The sequence below is a fragment of the Gopherus evgoodei genome, chromosome 1 (genome assembly GCF_007399415.2).
Source record: "Gopherus evgoodei ecotype Sinaloan lineage chromosome 1, rGopEvg1_v1.p, whole genome shotgun sequence".
Taxonomy (NCBI): Eukaryota; Metazoa; Chordata; order Testudines; family Testudinidae; genus Gopherus; species Gopherus evgoodei.
In genome coordinates this window covers 360913713-360940554 of record NC_044322.1, presented here as the reverse complement: position 1 = coordinate 360940554, position 26842 = coordinate 360913713, and the positions used below count along the sequence as shown (strand labels likewise).

Genomic DNA, 26842 nt, shown 5'->3' with positions numbered 1-26842 from the left:
GTAGGCAAGTCTACAGCTTGTGACATGAAGGGGTAAATTGTCACTTGGGCCTTTGGGTTGGTGAATTTGGGGTCTACGAAGGATTGGTGGATAGCTGACACTTGTGCCCCCGTGTCTCTCCACGCAGTAACCTTCTTTCCGCCCACTCTCAAAATTTCCCTTCGCTCCAATGGTATTTGAGAGGCATCTGGGCCTGGAGATCTTTTGGGTGATGGTGGTGTAATGAACTGCACTCAGTTGGCGGTCTTTGGGCAGTTGGCCTTGATATGTCCCAGTTGATTACACTTAAAGCATCTTCCATCTGACTAGTCACTGGGTCGAGGTGGGTTACTGGAGACTGGAGAGGTGGAAGAATAGGGTGTCTGTGGCTTTCCTTGGGTTGTAGGTGGGGTCTTTGGCTGCCCTCGGTTGTAGGGTCTATTATCGGTGTGCCCTCTGGGGTATTCGCTCCCCTTGACAGTAGCTTTCTTGCTTTCTGCCACTTCCATCCATCTGGCTCCAATCTCCCCCGCCTCGGTGAGATTTTTGGGTTTTCCATCTTGTATGTACCGTGGTATGTCCTCAGGAACACCATCCAAGAACTGCTCCATTTGTATGAGGAGGTGCAGTTCGTCTATGGATTTAACATTGTTTCCTGATATCCAGGCCTCATAATTCTTCCCAACGTAGTAGGCGTGTTTGGGAAATGACACACCTGGTTTCTACTTTTGGGTTCTGAAACGCCGACGGGCATGATCCGGGGTTATCCCCATTCTGTATCTGGCCTTGGTTTGAAAAAATTTATAGTCGTTCATTTTCTCCTTAGGCATTTCAGCTGCCACCTCTGCTAAAGGTCCACTGAGCTGTGGCCTCAATTCCACCATGTACTGGTCTTCAGGGATGCTGTACCCAAGACAGACTCTTTCAAAATTTTCCAAGATGGCCTCAGTGTCATCACCTGCCTTGTAGGTGGGAAATTTCTTGGGATGTGGAACCATAATTGGACAAGGGTTGTTAGGATTGGCTGGCGCATGCTGCCCAGCCTGCGCTAGCTCCAGTTCATGTTTTCTCTGTTTTTTTCCCTATCTTCACTTTCTTTTTGTTGTTTTCATTTCTCGGCGGTGGGCCACCTCTTCTTCTTGTAGTTTTCTGTGGTGGGCTGCATCTTCTTCTTCTTGTTTCCTTTTGTGAGCTGCCTCTTCTTCTTGTTGTTTTCTTTTGTGAGCTGACTCTTCCTTGGCTAGTTCTGCGTTAATTAGTTCTATCCGTCTCTTATGTTCATTTTCTTTGTCTATGGCTTGTTGCCGTGCTCGCTCCTGCCTTAGGCTTTCCTTGGAACTCATGTTTTCTGCTTTCTTGTGCTGAGGCGCCCTCTCATGTTTATTGTCTGAACTGCAGCTTCTCTGTTGGCTTCCTGGGGTCTGCCTAGCAACAATGCCTTTTTCCCTTTCTTCCTCTAGCTAATCTTTTAAATGTAAAGTAAACCAGAAAAACCACTTTATTTGCATATGTATTGCTGGATACTTGACTCTCAATAGGGGTGCTACTGTCTCACAAAAGACCCTTAATAGTTCCATGCTTAATATGCAAGCCAAAAACTGCAAGAGAGCAGAAAAAAAAATTCTCTCTCTGGTTCCTTTTAAAACCAAGCCCTCTCTGCTTAAAAGCCCCTAGCAGAGAAAAGAAAAATATAATATTCCTACTGGCTTCTGGATTCTATCTATCCCACAACGCTGCACACCATGTCATAACATATTTCCCAGATTTGGACCTTAGCGTCCAAAATATGGGGGTTAGCATGAAAACTTCCAAACTTAGTTACCAGCTTGGACCTGGTAAAGCTCCCACCACCCAAAAAATTAGAGTGTTTTGGGGCACTCTGGTCCCCCCAAAACCCTTCCCTGGGGCCCCCGCTAAAGAAAAACTCCAGAAAGTCTAAAAAAGAAAGCTTTATAAGAAGAAAGAAAAATACATAAAAATGGTCTCTCTCTATTAAGGTGACAAATACAGGGTCAATTGCTTAAAAGAAATATGAATAAACAGCCTTATTCAAAAAGAATACAATTCAAAACACTCCAGCAACTACACACATGTAAATACAAAAAAATATATATATATAAACCTACTGTCTTATCTCTTTGTACTTACAACTGAGAAACAGAAGATTAGAAAGGCAGGAGACAGAAAGATCACTCTCAGAGCTGAGAGGGTCAGACCCAAGACAAAGAACAAAGAACTCACACACAAACTTCCTTCCACCCAGATTTGAAAAAGTCTTGTTTCCTGATTGGTCCTCTGGTCAGGTGTTTCAGGTTACTGGTGTTACCCCTTTACAGGTAAAAGAACATTAACCCTTAGCTATCTGTTTATGACAGGAGCTGATTCCATGGTCTCAGACTGGCTTCTGAGAAAGTTGTCTCCTGCACAGGTAAGTTTGTGGTGGGCAATTCTACTGTGCCCGAAGAGCAAAGCTGATGACCATGATCCTCATCCTGGAGCATCAGACACTTTTTAGGTATCCTGAGTCCAAACCAGTGAGCACCTTGAAGATATGGACAAAACTCTTGAACTGAACTCAATGAATCTCTGATTTTCCCCCATAATCTCTTTCCACTATCTTATATGGTGTGTCAACAAAACTTTATTCACTGTCAGATCTGCAGATTAATGGTCATGTACATGCTTTAAGATAAAAATAATCAGTATTCAGAAGGCACATGAACACCCATTTCACTAGTGTTTGGACTACTAATAGGGAAAAACAGCTTGAGTTTCCTGGCTCATAGCGTACAGACTACTGCAAAAAATATTCCAAATGTCACGTTTACATGCAATGAATAAAAGAGCAAAATAAAAATACAATTCTGGAGGCATATTTCTACTACACCAACCTGCATGAATTTGTCTCAGCCCTGACTTGGAGACGTGATCCTCTCGAGATAGAAGAGGGAAGTTTAGCCTCCAAATACCTCAAACATCTCTAACCTAACTTACTGAGACTGCCAATAAGGGTGACAATAGGTGATTACAACTTACAGTTGATCTAAGTTGGTAAGGGAAGGTTCAGGTTCCTTTTGAAACTACGTTGGGCAACATCCTGTTCTGTTATGAAAGTTGGAACTAACATTTATCCAGCCAGATTAGGCATTTGTAACACACCAGTTGCCACTGTAACCGGCTCCAAGCATGGAGTGGTATAGTTAATAGTAATGGCTTTTTCTTGCCACAGATGTCTGTTTTATGTAAAGTCACATGAATCTGTTGACAATATGCTCACATTGGCAGAACTCATTTTAGTGGGTTTACCCTTGTGAAAGGAGGAAAAAATGTGTGAGGCTCTGCATAGAAAGAATATTGAAAAACCAAGGAGTCACAGAAACATCAAAACCTCTTCAGGAAAGAGGCACTGGAAGAATTCTTTAGGGATGGAAAGTGTGCAATTAGAGCAGGAGTATTTGTGGCATCTTAGAGACTAACAAATTTATTTGAGCATAAGCTTTCGTGGGCTATGACCCACTTCATCAGATGCATAGAATGGAACATGCAATAAGTATCCTCACACCTTCTTGTCAACTGTCTAGAATGGGCCATCCTGATTATCACTACAAAAGTTTTTTTTTTATTCCTGCTTCTTAATTACTTAGCCTCTTCGAGTTGGTATGACAACTGCCACCTTTTCATGTTCTATGTATATATCTATCTTCTTACTATATGTTCCATTCTATGCATCTGATGAAGTGGGCTGTAGCCCATGAAAACTTATGCTCAAATAAATGTGTTAGTCTCTAAGGTGCCACAAGTACTCCTGTTCTTTTTGCAGATACAGACTAACACGGCTGCTACTCTGAAACCTGTGCAATTAGAGTTTTCTTTCAAAGATTCTAGCCAGTTTGCTGCTGGGGGACAGCAAGCTCACAGGGCGCAAGACAGTAAGGTCCAGTGTCTGATCATAGAACTGGAAGCCAGGGACTGCAGAGTTCTAGTTATGTTCTCCCCACTGTGGCCATGGGCAAGTCTCAAATACTAGGCCTCAGTTTCCTCATGTGCACATTTCAGTTACCTTCGTCACAAGGCTTCTGTGAAGATTTGCTGGTGTCTGTAGAGAGCTTTGAAGATGAAAATAACTACTAATTGCTAAGTATTAATTAACAAAATATCTGTAGGAGTAACATGTAAAAATGGTTTCGTACACTTCTAATAGATATTCGCAACAGGCAGGATTGAAAATTGTGAACAGGGCTCTCCGTTATTCTGCACAAGTAACCATGTGTGTCAAAATGTGTACTTTGTTTAGGATTCCATTGATTGTGTTCTGGAGTAGGAGGAGCTGGAGAGATGTGAAATTTATGACAGGCTGTCTGATTTACAGTATGGACAAAGCATGTTTGCAAACTCAAAACTTGACAGATCTGATGTAGCACCTTCTCTGATAGACAATATAAGATGAATGTATCACATATTAGGAGCTTTTTGGTGTGTGAATGTGTTTGTGTGGGAGGTGGGGGCACTTTATTTGCTGTCAAAGGAAATGAACAGCTTTACCTTAAGGTTTTTATAAACTGTCATCTTTAATCAGACACACAAAGCAAGATTGTCAGCTCCTATAAAGCATTAAAAAATGGCAGAAGTTAATAATCCCCCCCCACACACACCATTTTTGCAATGACCTGAATCAGAACTAACCCTCTTCTTAGCAATGTCACAACAACAAGTTTTTTGAAATGTGTCTTTGTAATTCAGCTACACAGACTTTATGAGAGCCTGTCAAAAGAAAGGGAGTTAGGATGTGCCTGCAAGAAGCATTCATTCCTGCTGTCACCAGAATAAAGAACTAAATGTCAACAGCAAGGGACATCTCACTAAATGTCTTCTAAATACTCATTAAACCACAGGAAGAAAGATTCACTAGATGGATATTAACTTGCTCACTTAAGATTTTGTTGCCTGAAATCCAGAGGTCAATTGAAGTAAACACCTAGTCTAAGAAAAGTTGCATAAAACATTCACCATATTCTAGAACAAATATTAATGATTCCAAAATAAAGACGTGGGCATTAAACATCGTTGTTATTATTGGATTCAGGAGTCCTAAATCCCATCCATCACTGATTAACCATGAGGCTTGGGTAATGTCCAGTCTCTCTCAGGTTCCTATCTGTGAAGTTTGGATAGTACCTACTATGATAGACCCAGGCCAGTTGGGTACAGCAGAATAGCAGAAGGCAGATATACTGGTCACTGGATTAACAGTTTCCTGTTCTCTGACTGACCAGAGCAGGGGCTGCTCCAGGCTAATGAGAACACCTGACTCTAATTAACCTGCAAAGAGTCAGGTGAGGCCATTCAGTTAAGGCCCTGCTGACACTATAAAAAGGCCTTGCTGATACTATAAAAAAGGCTCACTCCAGTCAGACAGGGAAGAGCCAGGGGCGAGGAAGTGCGGCTGAAGGGCTGGTTACTGAAGACACCCTCAGACCATCGTTAAAGGAGCCCTAAGGTAAGGGTGAAGAAGGAAGAAGCAGGAGAGCTGTGGGGAAGTGGCCCAGGGAAATGTAGCAACCCTGGCAGTGAAAGGTTGGCTGCTAACAACTGCTACCCTGGGCCAGAACCCAGAGTAGAGGGCGGGCCCGGGTTCCCCCCAACCCACTACTACAGGGACATCTCCTGGGAGGGGAAGTCAGGCCCCTGTCAGGACAGGAGGCTGAACAGAGACTGTGGGAGTTCTCTCACCAACCTCCTTGCAGGCTTATGATGAAAAGGGCTCAGTAGACTGTAACCCTGGCCCTAGAGAGAGAGAAGGGCTATGCGGAGGGTCACAGTGAGCCACTGAGGCTAGCATAAACCGCCTAGAAGCACAGGACCCACGGGAGCAAGGTCAGAGCTCTGCCACACTACCTTGTACTAGTGGTGTTAAGAATAACTAGCTAAATATTTGTACAGTGCTCTGAAGATATAGAATGGCTATAAGCAATATGCCTTGATACAAAATTAAAAATTCTTATTCATGAAAGATAAATGGTTCTATTTTAAACCAGGTCTCTGATGGTTTGGTGTGTTTTTGTGGCCACAGTTTTAATAATTCCTTACATGTGTAACTAGTAACATCTTAGATTATTAAGTCTGAGTTTTTAAAATCTATTTTCTCTTCTCTGTGTAAGCTACTTGGTTGTTTTCTGAATATTGTTCACTTGATCCGTGAATTAAGAATGGTCAGTGTCATTTTGAGTTAGAGTAATTTTCATTTTCTGATTCCCTTGCACTAGCATGATACCACTTCAGTTGATTCACCAAATATCCAGAGGATTTTTTTTTAAATTATTGATTTTTAAAAGATTAAAACATTTGTATTCATATTCTATTTAGTAAAACCATAATTTTGGGCCTAAAATTATTTGACGTTGTACATTTAAGTTAATAATCACATTAACAGTTAAATTATTAATGTAAATATATTTTTCCTAGCAACTTATTTCAAGATTATTTTAATATGGTGTAAAGACAGTTATATATATTTAATATAAATTAATTATGCATATATATTAACACATACCACACACATATACACCAACATGTTCATTTTCCCATTTCTATGTTTCATATAATAGGAATGTAAGTAATATGAAATACTGAAGTAATTTTATAGTACTTCTCTACAGCATTTTATAGCATCATTTATCATTTATTGAAAAACAGTTTTTATAGAACATTAACTATTAAAGCTTCCTAAATATTATTTTTATGTAAAGTGTAACCAGGAAAGTACCTATAGGTTCTGTAATTGAGTAAATGGATTCTTTCATTTGAATTATTTACAGACATACTGCACATTTAGAATCACATCCAGACTGTATTTGCAGCTGACACTTTCAAAGCTGCATAGGAAATATAGCGTCCAAACCCCTTAAGGTGTGATTTTCAAAGTTGCCCAAGTGTTCAGTAATTCCTACATTTTAACAGAAGTAACAATGACCTTAATTTTATAAAACACCTACCAATAATTAAAGCTTGCAATGATTGTTTCTAATGCTGCCAGGCGATAGTTACTAAGTGAATATACATATTTATATTTACATATATATCATTCATAGTATTTATGTATATGTAACAAACCCCCTCAGGGATTGTCAATGGGATTTGAATCCCAAACTTCAGCACCTTAGCACAGACGGATCACACTTGGCTGACAGAGTAACTCCAACAGGCAGCAGAGTAAACTATTATCCTCTAGAACCAGCCCCTAGAGGGGGACAAAGCACATGCTGTCAGTATGTTATATACGTTCTCTCTCTCTCTCTCTCTCACACACACACACAGAGCTTCTCTCACTGTTTCAGTAATGGAATAGATGAAAGAGACAGGAACTTTATCTTACAGCAGCTTTGAAACGCTGCTATTTTAGAATTATGGGGGTTAGTTTAATTTGTTAAATTAACCTCACCCCCACCAAATTCAAAACAATATAAAAACGTACCTGATAGCAACTGACAGCTGTCCTGTCATTCATGTATTTAAATGTTGTGCTGTGTTTCCTGTGTCTCAAACTACATGACCAGATTGTCAAAATGGCAGCTTCTGTTTGTTATTCCCTTTTCTTTATGTGAGGCAAACTCTCTAACTACTCACTCTGCAACTGGATGCAGTGATTAGAAGATCAGTGATATTACATTGCATTTTTTTTCCGTTCAAGCAGCAGCCTCCTTATCTGACGGAGACTGCCCATCAGACAGACAGGTAAACTGGGGTGCCAAGACAGTTTAGTTTTCTCATTCCATTTCCTGACATGGATACAAACTTGCTAAGATGCAACTGCTTCTTTCAGGCTGATGAGCAGCATTTTGCTGTCTGTGCCATCCTGCAACCCTTTTAATTGCTGTCTGATCCTAATGAAGTGTGGCTGATATTAATAAAGAGATACCCCCTTGAGGCCCTGATACTTAATATCCAAACAGTGTTCAACTGCATTAGGATCAACAGGGTATTCACAATTTGAAAAGTTATCATCTCCATGTCTCCAGCGCCTTCTCGTCCATCCCTTCCCCTCCCTCCCCCCTTCCACACACACAGCCTCAAGACTGCAGACATCTGTTCTTCAATTGTCTGGTAATAAACATACTCCATAAAGCATATGTAAAATGATTATTACTCTGAAGAGGCATGTGCCTCTCAAATGCCAGCTGAAACAAACAAAAAAGAACACCAAACAAATGTTAGAACAGACTTGTCACTCAGGCTGTTAAGATTCCACAATGCACAGGACTTCGGATTTCGTCCGCCACCTTTTCTTCCGCCAATGGGAGAGGTTAGTCCACTCACCAATAACACCTTCTACCCGTCACATTAACAATGCAAGCAGATGCTGGTTATCAGTGGAGGATGAAGATGGAAACTGGACTCTCACTGTGCTAGCTTTTATACTTCAACACCTCCCACAATAGGTAATTAAGGGAAATCAGATGTGTATTCCTTTTCAATTTGTAAGTGCAATTAGTTTTAATATGTTCAAAACCTGCTAGTAAAAGTCTATTCCCAGGAATCATCTCTTTCTGAATACCCACTTGCCTTCTGAAAATCCATTGTTCATTTATTACATGTGGGGCGGTATATCATTAAGGGCTGGTAATTAATCTGGGGGGTTTGGTGCATCCTATTTGTCCTAGTGGAAATTAGGACCCATATCTCAGACCTGCATAGCATTTCCTTTCCCATTTCTGGCTTGCTACACCGCCTGAATTCTAAGGCAGGCACGCTTTGAAAACAGTTCACATATTTGTCCTCTTTGACATTTTGAAATCACAAGTGTTGTGTCTGGAGTAACAGTATATAAGAGTTCATAACATAAAACAACAAGTGCATTTTTAAAGAGTGGTTTTATTTTGACAAATGGCTACATACCAAAAAGCATCTCACTCAACAGATTTGCTCTCTGTGCACATTCACAATCATTTTTGCTGACTTCACTGATTAAAGCAAGTGTGTACTGCTCTTAACTCTTTGTAGCTCTGCAGAGCCAGTTCTGTTATGGAAAGGTAACCTTCACTGTATTGCTCCTTGTGAATCATCAACAGAATTGATTATTAAGTTCCAATCTTCTTGTAGCAATGCTGGTCCCAGGATATGAGAGACAAAAGGGTGGATAAGGTAATATCTTTTAATAATATTTTAGGTAATATATTTTATTAGACCAACTGGTGTTGGTGAAAGAGACAGCCCAGACCTGAAAAAGAGCTCTGTGTAGCTCAAAGCTTGTCTCTTTCACTAACACCAGTTGGTCCAATTAAAGATTTTACCTCACCCACCTTGTCTCTTTATTAAGTTCCAGTCACGTCCACCTGGGCAAACCCAGTCAAGACAATAGCGTTGCACAGGTAGAACCTATGTTACTGGGGATAATGGGGATAATCCAAAGCCCAGTGACATCTACAGAACAACTTCCACGATCTTCAGTGGGCTTTGGATCAAGCTTTGTTCCTAGTGTGCAAGGAGGACAGATCTCAATTTGATTTTCAGAGCCCCAGATGTAAGTCAGAAAAAAAAATCTCAGCATATTTTATTGGGAAATCACAGAGACACAGAAAATGTGGAGCCCCGGGCTATCATTTAAACAGCACTGCTTTTCAGAGTAGAAATACAAAATGAGAGATTAATTCAAACTCAGGACCAGAAAAGCTGGAGGGTTCTGGTTTAGAACACTCCACACAAGATTCAACACAGCAGGACATTAAGTGACAGCACACTCAGCTAGCAAAACGTAATATCATTGGAACATTCACTGGAATTTCAATGATCCTTAGTTGCTCAGTGCTTCCAGTCGTTAAGAGTCTGAATAAACAACAGCTAGTATCTGAGGTATTTTTAAAATTTTCCTGTTAGTGCAAAAATTTAACTAGATAAAAAATAGAAAAAAATATTAGCTTGCAGCAAGCTAAGGTGTGAATTCACCCCAAATTACCCTGCTGCACACTGTCTATGTGGATCCCACTGATGCACATTAACAGCTCATTAATGCACTTTTATCTAGTGTTTTGGAAACCGGACTAGACAAAAGGGTATTAATGAACTGTTAATGTGTGTCAGAAAGGGCCATGCAGAGGAGTCAGCCCAGGGTGGGGTACATTTGTATGTAAGCCAGTCTAAAGGAATTCTCTCAGCTAGGCCCTTAATACAAGAGAGTATATAAGATACAATGTTGTCAAAGGTCTGGCAAACAAACATTAATTGCAAGACTTTGTGCTGTGAGTTCTCCCAAATGTCAACATTATTTACAAAAGTCCATCAAATTCTGCTCTTTTCATCCAAAAATGATGCAGTAAGGCCGGTTGGTTTTAAGATCAGTGGTCAAATTACCACCTGGGTTATCTGGTAAACCAGTACTTTGTCACGAATGTCTTCGGCTCCTGCTATTTTGCCTTATTTCTGTGGGGTTCTTTAGTATTGTTGTTTAGTTAAAAAAATCAGTGCCACCCTCATCCCACAAACTGCTGGGAACCAGCTCTCTCCATAGCATGGCAGCTCTAATTTGCAGTTGCGGCAAGAAGGCTTTCACTGTGCATAGCAGAAGAAATTCTTGTTAATTACAACCAAACAGCCAGGTCTTCTACACACCTATTTATTCTCTTGATGGATATGGTTAGTGGCATTATGCTAAACAAATCACATTACTAACAACTCTCCCCTCCTGAGGCTCACATCACTGTGGGGTAAGTAAAATGATAATTTGTGCCACAGAGCCATTTTTTTCCTCTTCACACAGTTATTGATGTGCTGCTCCACAAAAGTAAGTTAAGATGTTGCAAATGCCATCTTTCTCACTGTGTGACAAGCATATTGTACTCCAAGATCTTTCAATCTTAAATCTTGTTGTAACGGCGTTTATGACATAAATTATTTCCACTGCCTACCCATCAAGCTGGTAATGAAACCAGAGGGTGTCATGAAAATTGCTATTCAAAATGCATCATCTGTGTTGACTGGGGCAGGGGATGGAAGGTGGGAGTGAGAGGAGAGAGAAAATGGGGAAAGAAGTTTTCATTATACCTCACACACTTGTAAAGGGTGTCAGCAATAAAGTAATATCTGATTGTCTGTGACAAGCCAATAGAGTCACCTAAAGATGAACAGCCAGAACCACATGCCATAGCAAACTGGTCACTTTGTATAGCACATTACAATAATAGTTGTCTTTCTCTGTCATAATAAAGTGGTTGATGACTTTATGCAACATGCTTTCTGAAGTTATTTACACATTAGTTAATTGCCAGTAAATTCGTTAAACGAGGATTTTAAATGCAGAGCAAAAGCTCCTTGTCAAATGAAGGAGAAAAAAGTACAGCATGCAAGTTAGCAATCAGTGTTTCTTACAATGTAAAGGAGACATGGGGAAATAAAATGGTGTTAACAAAAATAATCCAATTCATTTATTGCTATTGACTCATACAGTATCACACAGTAATAATTTTTATATATGTAGCCCCTTTCATCCAAGGATTTCAAAGCACACAACAAATTTTAATTAATATATCCTTGCCACATATAGGGATTATTATTTAAGACTTGTAAAGATAGGCTATTATAGAATCATAGAAATGTAGGGCTGGAAGGGGACCATGAGAGGTCATCAAGCCCAGTCCCTTACATTGAAGCAGAACCAAGTATATGGAGACCCTCCCAGTCAGGTGTTTGTCTAATCTGTTTTTAAAAAGCCTCTAGTGATGGGGGATTCCAAAACCTCCCTTGGAAGCCTAGTCCCGAGCTTAACTATCCTTATGGTTAGAAAGTTTTCCCCAATACCTAATCTAAATCACCCTTGCTGCAGATTAAGCCCATTACTTCTTGCCCTACCTTTAGTGGACATGGAAAATATTTGATCACTGTCTTCTATAACAGCTCTTAACATATCTGCAGACTAATCAGGTCCCCACCTCACTCTTCTTCTCTCAAGACTAAACATTTTTAATCTTTGTTCATAGGTCAGGTTTTCTAAACCTTTTATCGTTTCCATAGCTCTCCTCTGGACTCTCTCCAACATGTCCACAGATCTTTCTTAAAGTGGTCCACCCAGAACTGGACACAGTACTCTAGCCTAGACCTCACCAATGCAGAGCAGAGCAGGACAATTACCTCCTTTGTCTTACACACAACAGTTCTGTTAATACACTCCAGAATACCACCAGCCTTTTTTACAACTTTATTACACAGTTGACTCATATTCAATTTGTAGTCCACTATAACCTCAGATTCTGTTTAGCAGTACTACCTCCTAGCCACTTAGTCCCCATTTTGTAGTTACACGCTTGCTTTTTTATTCTTAAGTGCTGTACTTTGCATTGGTCTTTACTGAATTTCATTTTGTTGATTTCAGAACAATTCTTCAGTTTTTCAGTCGTTTTGAATTCTAATCCTGTCCTCCAAAGTGTCTGCAAATCCTCCCAGTTTGGTGTCACCGGCAAATGTTATAGGCACAGTCTCCACTCCATTATCCAAGTCATTAGTGAAAGTACTGACTAGTGCCAGACCCAGAACTGACCCCTGAAGATATGTCCTCCCAGTCTGACAGCAAACTATTGATAATTGGTTGCATATGGTCTTTCAACCAGTTGCACACCCACCTTATCGTAATTTCATCTAGACCTCAATTCCTGTTTGTTTATGAGACTGTCATGTATGATTGTGCCAAATGCCTTACTAAAATCAAGATATATCACATCTACAGCTTCCCTGTTATTCACTAGGCCAGTGACCCTGTCAAAGATCAAGTAATGTATCTTCATTATATGGCTGAAGAAATTGAGGCACAGAAACATTATGTAAGTTGCCTAAAAGCAGTTAGTAAGTCATCTGCAGAGAGGAGAACAGAACTCTGGAGTTGACTCCCAGCTCTGATCACTAAACATGGCCACCTCTCTAGAAATAGGAACACAAATTGAAAACAAATATTGGCATGTTAGCCCCCAGGGCAAGGAACATGCTTTACTCCATAACTCTGACCCTGAGAAATCATAAATGCCCACAGCACTCAGACTTCGATGGCAACTGGGGGGTTTCAGTTCCTCTCTTGATGAGGCCCAATGTTTGTAAAGTGCTGCAAAAATTCACACTAACATAAGTGATTTTTAATAGTAATATAAATAATGTTAAGAGACGGTGCTATTCCGAGGTCTGTTCTGCTACTGGCTAGAGGAAAATCAGGCACAACAACGAAGGGGAATCCCAAGTGAAAAACTAGAGGTGCAAGACAAGTTTGTAGGCTATTGCACAGGAAAAGAAACCTCATATTATTCTGCACTGATGATAAAAGAAAATTAATCACTAAATCACAAGGTGGAAAGGGTGAAATTAAAATTGAACAGCGCTGCAATAAGCCTCCTATTTCTAACTAACTCAGCTCAAATATTTTAGAACTTCCAACAGCCCTTGATGAACTTTCAGCTGAGAATTTCTAATGTATTTTAATAATTGATGCTGCACCCTAGACCAGGGACTTAATTTGCAGTCCGTAAGTTGTACCTGTTTATTGAGAAATTAACTTACCTTGCAATACAGAAAATATTCCTCTGACTTTTATTAAACATAACGGACAATGAATGATAAACAATTTGCCACAAGCTGTGATTAAACTTTTCCCAGCGCTGATCAATAATAAATTACATTGTTTCATGCAAAAGGGGTCAAAACAAGCAAGTAAGCCCAGCAGGAGATCTATCGAGCTTTAAGAGATGAAGTGCACATCTGCTGTAAAGCTACCTGGAGACTTTTTACATAAGAATGGCCATACTGGATCAGACCAAAGGTCCATCTAACTCAGTATCCTGTCTTCCAACAGTGGCCAATGCCAGGTGTTTCAGAGGGAATAAACAGAACAGGTAATCATCAAGTGATTCATCCCGTTGCCCATTCCCAGCTTCTGGCAAACAGAGGCTAGGGACATCATCCCTGCCCATCCTGACTAATAGCCATTGATGGACCTATCATCCATGAACTTATCTAGGAGAATAACTTTACAGCAAGAGCATCAATACATCATCAGTGCTATGGTATTTCATCTCAGAAACAGAAATGACACCACTTCTCTCTACAAAACAAAACAATCCCCAACCCTCTCCAAGACAAACACAGTTCAAGAAAGCACATTATTTCCACTTGCTCCAATTATTTATTTGTATTTATAGATACATATATGAAACCTTACCTGAGTAATGGATGGAAGATGACAGTAATATTTCTTGCACCTGGTTTGCAGACAAACTTTGATCCACCACCTTCAATTAAATTATCATCAGGACCTCCTTGAAAACAAAAATACACAAGGAGCGTTTTGTTACAAGATCTGAATGTAACCTTTCTAAAATTCATTAGATTCTTAAAATCATTTCAGGCTCCCCCCCTTCTTCAACATGCATCATGAAAGGTCTGTAATTAAATGAACATATTTCAATTCTTCTGTTCTATTAGGATAAACTGGGCTTCCAATGTGTAACTTTTTACTCAAAGACAAAATAAAGACAAGGATCACATCACCATTAGTAAACATAAGAGACTATATTCCTTCCTGGTTGTTAACAACAGTGTGGGTTGAGAGCTGGCCTAGAGGACTGAGCACCGAATTAGGTATCAGACTCAGTTTCTATTCCCATTGTCGCATCTGAATTGCAGTGTGTCCTTGGGCAAACCATCAACTGCCCTGTGCCTCAGTTTACCCACCTATCCTTCTTAGATACTTATATGGCCCCTGTTACCATAGTTCTGAAATGCTCAGATATTATTAATGGATTCTACCCTCACAACACTCCTAGAAGTATTGCTCCCATTTATTAATGAGGAATCGAGTTAAAGTCACTTGCCCAAGGTCACACAGGAAGTCTGTGGAAAAGCAGCAAATAAAACCTGGGTCTCCCAAGTCCCAGGTTAGTGCCCCAACCACTGAACCATCCTCTCTCAAAAGAATGAGTGTCTCTATTGCTTGAGCTAACAGCCAGGCTCTGGTAAACAAAGATACCACCACCTACTTTTAAGAGATATTTGGAAACTTAACTATAACATCTGGAAAGCGCTTTTGATCCTAGCATGAAAGGCTCTGTAGAAGTGCAAAATATTATTGCTGGTGTTTGTTTTCTTAGGAGCTAGCTTGGTTTTTATATTGTGTATCTTATGATATCCTAACTATTGTTCCTTTTTATTTTATTTTGTTTGTGCAGGTCCATTGATTTTTTAGATCTCTTAGGTAAAGTATTTTAAGAGTCAAACAATTTCCCACATTGTTTGACTCTTGTGACTTCTCTGCCAAGATCCCAGGTACAGTACATGCAAACCCAGTGTTTTGCAGATATAGCAGAAAAATATCTGATTTTGCACATTCACTTGCATCAGTTAATCAAAGGGCCATCTCTTGGAAGGTACAGTATACACATGCTTAGTGTGATTTACAGAGCTGAAAACTGGACTAAAGATCTTAAAACCAGAAATGAAACACCAGTCTTGTGTCATTACCTCTATACCAAAGTTACTGCCACAGATAAATCCTACTATCAATTGGCTTTAAGCACAGATATAGACAAAAAATAACTGTAAAACTGGCATTTTCTTACTCGACACAGCCATTCATTCTGTGCGTCATATCTCTTGATAGCTGCAAGACTGTACTCCTGTTAACCCTAAACAAAACAATGGGAGAGCAAGCTGGAGTTTATTCTGTCTCAAATGTGAATGACAAAAAATTCTGACTGTGGAATCTCTGATCATTCAATATACTATATTACCCTATCATTGTGGCCGTTTTCCCCTGTCACTCAGCACTGCTCACTTTGTGGTTGATAATGGAGTCTTAAACACAACCTTCTCCCCCGTTTTAGTTCCAAGTGTTAGGCTCTCAGAACCGGGTCTGAATCTAGCCCTAAGGAATCTAACTCAGTTGGGTTATGTTTGTACGGATATTTTGGCGGTGTTCTTGGAATGGCACATAATACACATGAATCATCCATTAATTAAAAACAAACAATAAAGAGCCTAGTCACATGATTTTGATAGCCTCTTTCCCATCTACAATACTACCCGAAATCAAACCAGTGGCAGGAGAGTACTATGCTCTTTGACCGTCATGTCTATCTCCCCTGACATGGGAGGAAAACTCAATCTTGAAATGAGGAAAAAGGGGGGGAGGGGTGAGAACCAATGAATAAATGACTCCCATTTTCTTTTCAGAGTGAACTTTACATGCCTCAGTCCTTTGCCGAGCAGCCAAGACACACAAAAGCTGTACCATCGCTAAATCTATGTGGTCATTATGTTAACAATCTTAGTACAGAGATCGGGGATCAGTCAGGTGTTTTTTGGTCTTTTTCTTATACAGGCTCCTATTACCCCCCACCCCCATCCCGATTTTTAACACTTGTTGTCTGGTCACCCTATATATAGACAGCGTTTCTCAACCTTTTTGATACCAGGGACCAGCTTGTTGCCTTCCTAAACTGCATCAGGGAGATCTCAGGGACTGGCGCTTGTCCACAGATTGGTTGTCGAGGACATTGATAGAGAACAATTCTCAGCCCTGATACTGATTCAAAGAGACCCTCACACTGCCCCCTATTAGGCAGGTAAATGTTAAAATTCCAATTAAATACATAAGGAAACAGAGGTCTTGTCCACACTTACAGTGCTGCAGCTGCCCCGCTGCAGTGCTTGGTGAAGTCACCACCTATGCCAACCAGACAGCTTCTCCCGTCAGCACAGGTGCTCCACATCTCCGAGAGGAGCAGCTTTCCCATCAACATAGCACTGTCTACACCGGGAGCTAGGCTGCTCTAACAGTGTCCCTCAGGGGTATGGAAGTTCCAACATAGTTAAACCGACTACAAGTTTGTAATTTAGACCAGGGCTGAGATACACAGACGTTAAGTGATTCTGAGTCAAGGGCAGAGCCCAGAGCAGACTTCAGGACTTCCAAGTCTTGACCTCTAGGCTTCACTATACAGTATTTCTATGTTGAAAATCTTTGTCAAAGATCTTACTGTATGCTGTATTGTATGTCCTTTATGAAATCATTAAAATGGGTGGGCGAGGAGGGGAGTGAATTGATCACATAAACTATGGGTATTTAGATTTACTTTGACCAGTAAACTCAGCTCCCCAGATGTGTGTATAAACATTAACAGAAGAGTTAGGGCACATTAAGACATATGAAAATTTCTGTGCTAACAAGAGGATTCAATGAACACGCAGAACTAGCTAAGGATACACAGTTCATAAACATATTCTATTTCCAATTAAAGAAAGGATAATTCTCAAAAAATGAAACAAATGTTTACGCTCAAGCTAACTTAAAAAAAACCCTCAAAAATATGACAGAATTTAAATGTGGAAAGGAGAAAAAAAAAAGTACCCCTTAGAAGGAAAATTATTCATTTCTCCCATTAACGTCTGACTCTGCATTTTCTAGTGGGGTCTGTCACTAACTGACTTATTGAAGAACTCATCCAAGCATGAACTTTTGAGGCATGAATTAGGAAATACAGGCTCAGATTAAGAAAAGGGTGTTATTCTTGTTACGTCAAGTCACCCTGCACTAATCAATATTATTGACTGGGAGGAACTTCATAGCAAGGAATAAAACAATCTGTCTTATCTGCTCGAGCACATTATGCAAGAGAGTTAGGAAGAGCACTGCTGGGAACAGCAGAACTCAGGCAGAAGGATATACTTTTTAATCTTCTCTGCTCTTAAACTTTCAATTAATAATAATAGATGCTCTGTGCGTAGGTGGGAGCTACAAAGAAAAGCAATTTTATTTATATTAAAATATTGTACCGGAAAGATATTGATTCACAGAGCTCATTTCCAATGATGTCCTGAATATACAAAAACAGGTACACCGCTGCAACAAACCTTTCTATTACAATATAACCTATAACTGTCCTCACTCCTTTGGCCTCTCCTTGTGCTGTGACCTCCCACCTCTACTCTCTGTCTGAACTTAGCAGTATAGACACATAGATACAAGTACACTCTGAAAAACCATGATTTGCACAAGAGAGCTTATTCCTGATTCCAAGCAGGGTGCAAACTGGCTTACAGCCTCTTTGCCTGCATACAAAACAAGTACTCTTAATGCAGACTTTTGGTCTGCCTATCCAAATGGTGCAGATGTGCAGTGGCTGGCCAATGATGGCTGAAATCCCCTGTTAGACAAGGCCTTAGACTAAGCTCTTCAGAGCAGGGACTGTCTTTATTTTGTAACACACTATATGCATGGCCCTGCCAACACAGCATCATCTGTCCCATGCTCCTAGCTGCTCCACACCAGCAGAAGGTGTCTGATCATCCATCCTACAAAGGGTATGTCTAGATAGGAAAATAAACCCAGGCAGCGAGTCGCAGAGCCCGAGTCTACAGATTCAGTCATGCACCACGGCACTAAAAGTAACACAGTAGATGTTCTTGCTTGGGCTGGAGCCTGAGCTCTGAGACCCAGCCCCACCCTGGGTCTTAGAGCTGAAACTCCAGCCAGATCAGGAATATCTACCCTGTTATTTTTAGTGTCATGACACAAGCTCCACGAGCCAAGCTGGTAGACTTGGGCTCTGAGGGTATATCTACATTCGATCTATTGGGGATCGATTTATCGCGTCTAGTGTAGATGCGATAAATCAATCCCTGATCACTCTGCCATCAACTTCTCTACTCCACCGTGGCGAGAGGCAGAAGTCGAGTTAACAGGAGAGCGGTAGCAGTCGACCCCATGCCTTGAGGATGCGAGGTAAATTGACCTAAGATATGTCGACTTCAGTTATGCTATTCTCGTAGATGAAGTTGTGTATCTTAGGTCGATCCCCCCCAGCGTAGACCAGGCCTGAGACTTGCTGCGGGGGCAGGGGGGAAGTAGGAATGTGCGTGGGTTTGCACACAACCAAAGAAACCAGTGGCCTGCCAGCGGAATCCCTGGCTGATCCCAAGTTTAGGAGGTAGATGATAGAGAGAGACAAAATATCTACTTTCCCCCCTAAAGTGTTGGCATGATCTGCTGGGAGAGTTTTCACAGTCAAGCATGAGGTTGGGAGCCAAGCACTCCAGAATTCTCTTCCTACATGCTATAGGCAATGTGCTTGGGACAAGTACTTCCCTTCTTTGTGCCTCGGTTTCCCCCATTTTAAAGTGGGAACAACAGTATTACCTTCCTGACCAGGGAGGAAAAGGGCGTTGTGAAGCTTAACCAATTTTGAGTCATTTCTAAAAACTTTAAACTAAGTGCTGAGTGCCATCATCACAGCAATAGCTACCAGTAACATGGACGGTGTGAACTAGCTATCCATGTTTGGTGCAATACTGTATTACGGTATATGTAGAATACCAGTAGTCATGTGGAATCTAATATAAACAATTGCTCCAGAAATGTCTTCTTTTTAGAACCGTTTTATTTTGGTTGCTTTTTTAAACTTGAAAATAGTTTATGGCAAGCAACTGCAATAGCCACATTTTACAGCAACTAGGAATGCCTTAAATGTGTTGCAGCTGTTACAAGATATACAGATGTTGCACTAGTTTCTTCTCATGAGCACCGGCTTGCTGATTTAATCTCTTGAGTAATATATTACAAGGGAAAAAAACGTGAGGTGAAGTGAAATTTTTTCAGAGTTAAAAGATATCCTAATGCTGTGCCATCAGTGAAGTGTCTCCACCTGAATATCTTTGTGAGTGGGAGCCAGAGATGGGTCCATTACTAATGTAGCAAATGTTTCTGTAATGGAGCCTGAAATGTCATGCTACACAATGAGCAAACACAAGATAGGAGCAGATTACTAAGAGACCTAGAATCTCAGGATGCAAAGGAATGAGCAGCAACAGCAATGCTCTCATTTTTCCAGCCTGCACTTCTCTTTGTAAGAAGTAGCTCTCATCAGGCATGTCCACTCCCAACACCTTGATCCCATGCTGCTTGGGTCTCAATGATTTATCTGGCTGACCACTGGGAAAGTCTCTTTGTGCCACGGAGACCCAGGGACCTCTCTTACGAGCCAAAGTGGTACAGACAGAAAACTTCTTCCTCACCCATTCAGCAGACAAGAGGACAGAGGAAGAAAGGCAAAGGAGACGTGTTATTAAATAAAAGGAGTAGCCAAGAGTCACTAAAGCAGATACCAAATTCCTGACGTGGCTTGGAAATCTCATAATCAGGTTACATCAATACACGAGGAGCTCATGCTGTGAAGACCCATAATCTCAACACAATGTTGAAAGGTAACTCGGGACATCATACCATGATTTCAGGGCTCTCTGCAACTCAGTTCTTTAAGTAGCAGCTCTCCAGCTCATCAAGATGGAGTGTCACTGCCCTCAAAGACTTACAAGCGTATGCACCTTCTTAATGTACAGTACATGAGGAACTTGTATTATATTAATAAACATTATGATAATGCCTATGCTTAGCTCTTCTAGGGCACCCTTCATCCAATAAACTCAAAATGTTTCGTAAATTAATGAAGCTTCACAACAATCCCACAACGACTGTGATCTCCACTTTGCCTATGAGAACACTGAGGCAGAGAGAGTTTAAGTCATTTCTCCCAGGTCATGAAGGAAGTCTATGAGAAGTGGGAACAGAACATAGATCTAGAGTCTAAGTCGTGTGCCTTAACCACAAGACCGTCTTCCCTTAACTGTTAAGGAAAAAAATATTGTTTCTAGACTTTGTACCTTTAGAAAACAATTGCTATTGTCTGTATCATGATGAGAAAATTGCAAGTCCTGATTGCCACTTAATATTAACGTTATTTCTCCCTATTCCAGGCTTTAACAGACACAAAAACTAATCATGAATAGCCCTGATAAGAGCAAAACAATCACTGACAGGAGGGAAAGTTTCCCTATTTTACAGCTACTGACACTCCTTATTGCTGACCTGTAACACTGCAGCTATTCTAATACTAGTCATCTCCTGAGCATGGATTGCCAGTTGTATGGCAGATGTGAGAGCTGAATACACAAGACAAAAGCAGGCTGAAACCCTTGATCTTATTTCAGTGATTTAAGAACTAGAATACATTAGAATTCAAGCCATCAAAGCTGAAATGTTGAGGGCAAAACCAAAACTTGATGTTCCTAATTCTAGGTGCTGCCAGTTCTCTTATCAGTACCAGTATTTTTAGCGACTCTGCAGCAGGGAAGATTAGCATTACAAAGCTTAAATTATGACTTGCAGGAATGGAAAGTTTTGTTTTTTGTTTTTTCCTTTCCATCAGCAGAAACTGGACATCCACCAAAAATGATCCTTAGTGTTGTACTGGATTTGCTATTAATATCATAGAATATCAGGGTTGGAAGGGACCTCAGGAGGTCATCTAGTGCAACCCACTACTCAAGGCAGGACCAATCCCCAGATAGATTTTTGCCCCAAATCCCTAAATGGCCCCCTCAAGGATTGAACTCACAGCCCTGGATTTAGCAGGCCAGTGCTCAAACCACTGAGCTATCCCTCCTCCCAAATTCATGTTTGATGAGGAATTAGTCATTGCTCAAGTTCTTAGTTTATGCCTAGATGGTGCTCAACACACCAGAGATGAGGCTGCTCAGCATCTTGCAAGAGGTTCTCAGCATCTGGTAGGATCAATTCTTCTGGTAATAAGTAGGAAGAGAGTATCTCTACTAGAACAATCAGGGGGAAGCTGTTGCACTCTTAATAAGAACACTTTGAAAAGGTGCAATTTCTAGCACTTACATAATACTTTACAATATACCTGAAAAGCATTGTGTACACATTACCGAATTAACTGCTCAGAGACTATATCTGCCTTAAATCACCCCACCTTCAACCCAGATCCACTTTTGTATTTTAATATAGAAAGCTTTCACTGTGCTCTGTACGAGGTAACCCTTTCCAAACCATCCCGTTTACTGAATAGGTCTGGCAAGCCAGCTCTAATCAGCTGAGATATTGAAAACGACATGAGTAGTGATTGTGGGTTACATTAACTTCAAGAGATGCAGAGAACCTGTCCTACCTGCTCTCTTTGTTTCCAACCCCTTTGCCAGCATGTGACAACTGCATTTAATTCATCTATTATGGCAAACTTCTATCAAAACAAGTTTTTAAGGCACATACTGAACAGTTTTTTATACCTCTCTATGAGCTAAGCTGCTTTCTCACTAAGTCACTTCATGTTAATCTATGTGACCATAAAAAACAAACATCCTCACCCCCACCCCAAAAGGCTTGGAAGCCACAGCAATTGAATGAACAATTCATCATGCAAACCACTCAAGCCTTCCCCTGCTTGAACATAAGAACCAATCCAAACTCTAAAAAGGAAAGGGAACCAATTTGGCTGCTTCTGTCCTTTCTTGAAGTTTTTGATTAGTTAAGGATCAGCTGATATAGATTTGTAATTTCAGGCTGTGCACGTGCAGCCTCAAGGTGTAGAAATAAAAATGTCCATTGGTATGAAAATTTCCATAGCAAGCTGGACATCAGCTGCTGCACAGATACTGCCAGCAGCAAAGCAGATTCTTTTAAAACAGATGACAATGAGAAAGACCAGGGGCTGATCTCTGTTACTGAATAGCAAAGCATGTGTTCATTGTTTAATTGCCTGCTTCCAAACTTATTTTTCTATTAAAATCTGCAAGTCTGGGTTCCTCTTTGTATTTCTGCTTTTTACAACATAACTATCTTATCACTGCATTAATTGAACGGAGTGTGCAGGGAATGAATGAGGGAAAAGATACAGGAAGTTCGGGTACAAATAGTCTTCACCTGCAGAGTCTGGTTAACAAAGGTGACAAGGTTAGATTCTTAATCATTAGTTGAGGGGCTCCTGACCTATCTCCAAATGGAAATGGGTGGCTCTTTTCCTGGAACCCAAACAGTATTTTTCCAGCTACCTTATCTATCTAGGGTATTTTTAAAGTGGTTACTATGTTAGGAAATGCCAACTAGTACAGACTGCTGCAAAATGTCTTGTCAGAAACATGGGCTATTGGGAACGTATTAAACCTGTCTTCTGCTACCTATACTGGCTCACCATAGAATAATGAATCATATTCAAGTCCTTATCTTCAAAGTGCTCCACTGCCTAGGCCCAGGATATCTAAAAGATAGATAATCTAAAGCTCTAAGATGAAAACTGTGGTTGACAGCTTCACTTCTCTGGCACAATGCAGCTTTCTACCATAAGAAATCTCGTCTGTTTAAGAAAAAAGAGCTTTCTCCAGGGCTGACCTGAGACTGTGGTACCAACTTCCACGGGAACTAAGGACCATTACAAACCACACTCCGCAAGGTGTGTTTCTTTTACTTGACTTCTCTAACGTGCACAGAGAAATACGTATATTGAAACAACCTTACCAAAACAAAACACTTCACTATGCACACATCTCCCCCTTGGTACAGGATCAGTGAACAAAAGACATGACAGAAATTAGTCACATTGCTCAATGCACTATTAGAAGGTGCTCAGATACTACAGTGATGAGTGTGGTATAAGAACCTATATAGAACAGAACATGTTGCTACCTATTAGCACCTAGATGTTGCATTAACTACAGCATGAGCAAGCTCATTGCCCTAAAAGCTGGGAATGTCCTCTTAGCATAGGCACTACCAACTCTGTGTTTGACAAGCTTGTCGGAGCACTGAATGAGGCAGGGGTCCAATGAAAAAATTCTATGTGATCACGTACTTACAGACTGCATCGTAACACCTATACACAAGCAGACAAACTTAAAATTTGGTATTTCCTAACTTTTGAATGCTTGGCTTTGCAACTTTTTCTATTATTCTTTTAATGTAAGGGGTTTTGTTTTACATATTAATAGATATGCTTTACTTCCTTGCTGCTAAAATTTGCCTTAAAACATTGACCACCAGTTGATTTGGAGGGTTTTTTTGACTTTGCAAGAATATAATCAGGAACTTCACAAAGCACAAATTTATTCTAATTACTACAGTCAGCAGGATATGCATAAAACAATTCTGAGAGATTTTAAAAATCTCAGGTAACTGAATATTTGCTGTGAGTGGACCACAAAGGGGTATAATGGATTGACTATGGATCTGGAAGTGAAGAGATCTGGACTGACATTTTAATGGGAGTTGAGCATCCAAATCCCTTTGGTGACTTTGAAAATTTCTAGGATTTTTGGATTCTAATCCCAACATTTTAACTGACTTGCTGGCTCACATGAGACAAGTTACTGAAACTTCCTCTATTCCCTCATCTGTAAAATAAGCCGCCATACATTTTTTATAAAGGATTGGGATATACAGATGAAATTCACTGTGCCCGTGCAAAGCATTATATTATTGTTAGAAAAATACAAGCTAATATTTGTGGAGGTTTTTTTGGTTGATTTTTTTTTTTTAAAGAGTTAGCAATTTTCTATCATGCTGAGTATCAGTAATGGCTTTCAACCCGGTGAGAGTAAATTGGAACACCACATATAATCTAATGAAATGCACTATGGGATATATGCCGTGTGTTTTGTTTACTCAAGATTTCCAAAGTTCCTTCAGGAATTGTTTCATAAAGATGTTTTCCCCTCACCTGCAAACGTGCATACCACGTTTAAAGGACTCAGGAAGAAAACAATTCTAAGAGAGTTTTTAAAACTTGTAAGTACCCCCATAATAAAGGATATGGAACCCGGGAAAAAATTATTTAATGCATATGAGTCTTCCCCAATTCCGTATTTAAAAATATATTATTTTCAGAATTTTGGGGGTCACAAGGTGCCAGAATATCAGTTCTGGAGACTGAAGACAAGAGCTAAACCCACAATACAGATATAGTGCAATGGTGTGTAATAAAAGACGGTTACTCACCTTTGTAACTGTTGTTCTTCGAGATGTGTTGCTCACATCCATTCCAGTTAGGTGTGCGCGCCGCGCGTGCACGTTCGTCGGAAACTTTTTTACCCTAGCAACTCCAGTGGGCCGGCAGGTCGCCCCCTAGAGTGGCGCCACCATGGCGCTCTATATATACCCCCGCCGGCCCGCCCGCTCCTCAGTTCCTTCTTGCCGGTTACTCCGACAGTGGGGAAGGAGGGCGGGTGTGGAATGGATGTGAGCAACACATCTCGAAGAACAACAGTTACAAAGGTGAGTAACCGTCTTTTCTTCTTCGAGTGATTGCTCACATCCATTCCAGTTAGGTGACTCCCAAGCCATACCTAGGCGGTGGGGTCGGAGTGAGAAGTCGCAGCCCGGAGCACTGCAGTTCCGAAGGCCGCATCCTCCCTCGACTCCTGGACCAGGGCGTAGTGGGAAGCAAAGGTGTGGACCGATGACCAGGTCGCTGCCCGACAGATTTCCTGGATGGGCACACGGGCTAGGAAAGCCAGCGACGACGCCTGCGCCCTGGTAGAATGCGCAGTCACACGGCCCGCAGGGACATGGGCTAAGTCATAACAAGTCCTGATACAGGACGTAACCCAAGAGGATATCCTCTGGGAGGAGATAGGAAGACCTTTCATACGATCTGCTACCGCCACGAAAAGTTGGGGGGATTTTCGGAAGGGCTTAGTCCTCTCTATGTAGAACGCGAGAGCCCTACGGACATCCAGCGAGTGGAGCTGCTGCTCCCTGCCTGAGGAGTGAGGTTTTGGGAGAAAAACCGGAAGGAAAATCTCTTGGTTGATATGAAAGGCTGAGACCACCTTGGGTAGAAAAGCAGGGTGTGGCCTCAGCTGCACCTTATCCTTGTGGAAGACCGTATATGGAGGGTCTACCACCAGAACTCGGAGCTCCGACACCCGTCTAGCTGAGGTGATAGCCACTAGAAAGGCAGTTTTCCAAGAGAGGTAGAGCAGGGAGCAAGTAGCTAACGGCTCAAAGGGGGGTCCCATGAGCCGGGACAACACCAGGTTAAGATCCCAGGTTGGGGCAGGGGGACGGACGTTAGGGAATAAACGTTCCAGCCCTTTAAGGAATCTCGACACCGTCGGGTGAGAAAAAACGGAGCGACCGTCCACACCCGGGTGAAAGGTGGAGATAGCTGCTAGGTGGACTCGCAATGACGATAAAGCCAGACCTTGCCCTTTGAGGGACAAAACGTAGTCTAATATTTCGGAAACCGAAACTTCCATAGGGCGGAGATTTCTCTCTACGCACCAACAGGAGAAGCGCTTCCATTTCGCTGAATATGTGGCTCTTGTGGACGGTTTCCTGCTGCTCAAGAGCACCTCTCTCACGGGCGTAGAGCAGCGCAGCTCTGAGCCAGTCAGCCACGCAGGAGCCAGGCCGCTAGGTGCAGCGACTGCAGGTCTGGGTGACAGAGGGTCCCGTGGTCCTGGGTAATCAGGTCCGGATGAAGGGGCAGGGGAACTGGGTCGGCTATGGCCAAGTCCAGCAGCATGGTGTACCAGTGCTGCCTGGGCCACGCCGGGGCCACCATGATCACGAGCGCCCTGTCCCTGCGCACCTTCAGGAGGACCTTGTGGACCAGAGGGAACGGGGGAAATGCATAGTACAGGTGGGTCGACCACTGGATGAGGAAGGCATCCGCTATCGACCCCGGCTCCCTGCCCTGAAAGGAGCAGAACGCTGGGCACTTCCTGTTCCCCTTGGACGCGAAGAGGTCCACCCGGGGATAACCCCACCTCCGGAAAATGGAGAGAGCGACATCCGGGCGAAGGGACCACTCGTGTGACAGGAAGGATCTGCTCAATCGATCTGCCAGAGTGTTCCGTACTCCAGGGAGGAAGGAAGCCCTGAGGTGAATGGAGTGGGCTACGCAAAAGTCCCAGAGACGTATCGCCTCGTGGCACAGGGAGGAGGACCTGGTGCCGCCCTGCTTGTTGATATAGTACATCGTCGTCGTGTTGTCCGTAAACACGGCGACACAACGACCCTGAAGCTGATGACAAAACGCTTGACAAGCAAGGC

General features: G+C 41.6%; 1 protein-coding gene across 3 annotated transcripts in view; it reads right to left on the bottom strand.

Annotated features, from left to right (window-relative positions):
* EXOC4 (exocyst complex component 4) overlaps positions 1-26842 on the bottom strand; it is a 632193-nt gene that overhangs the window by 307645 nt on the left and 297706 nt on the right. For all 3 annotated transcript variants that reach the window (XM_030575818.1, XM_030575739.1, XM_030575663.1), the window contains exon 10: positions 14165-14261. In XM_030575818.1, the coding sequence (XP_030431678.1) occupies positions 14165-14261 (97 nt within the window). The remainder of the gene's footprint in view (positions 1-14164; positions 14262-26842) is intronic.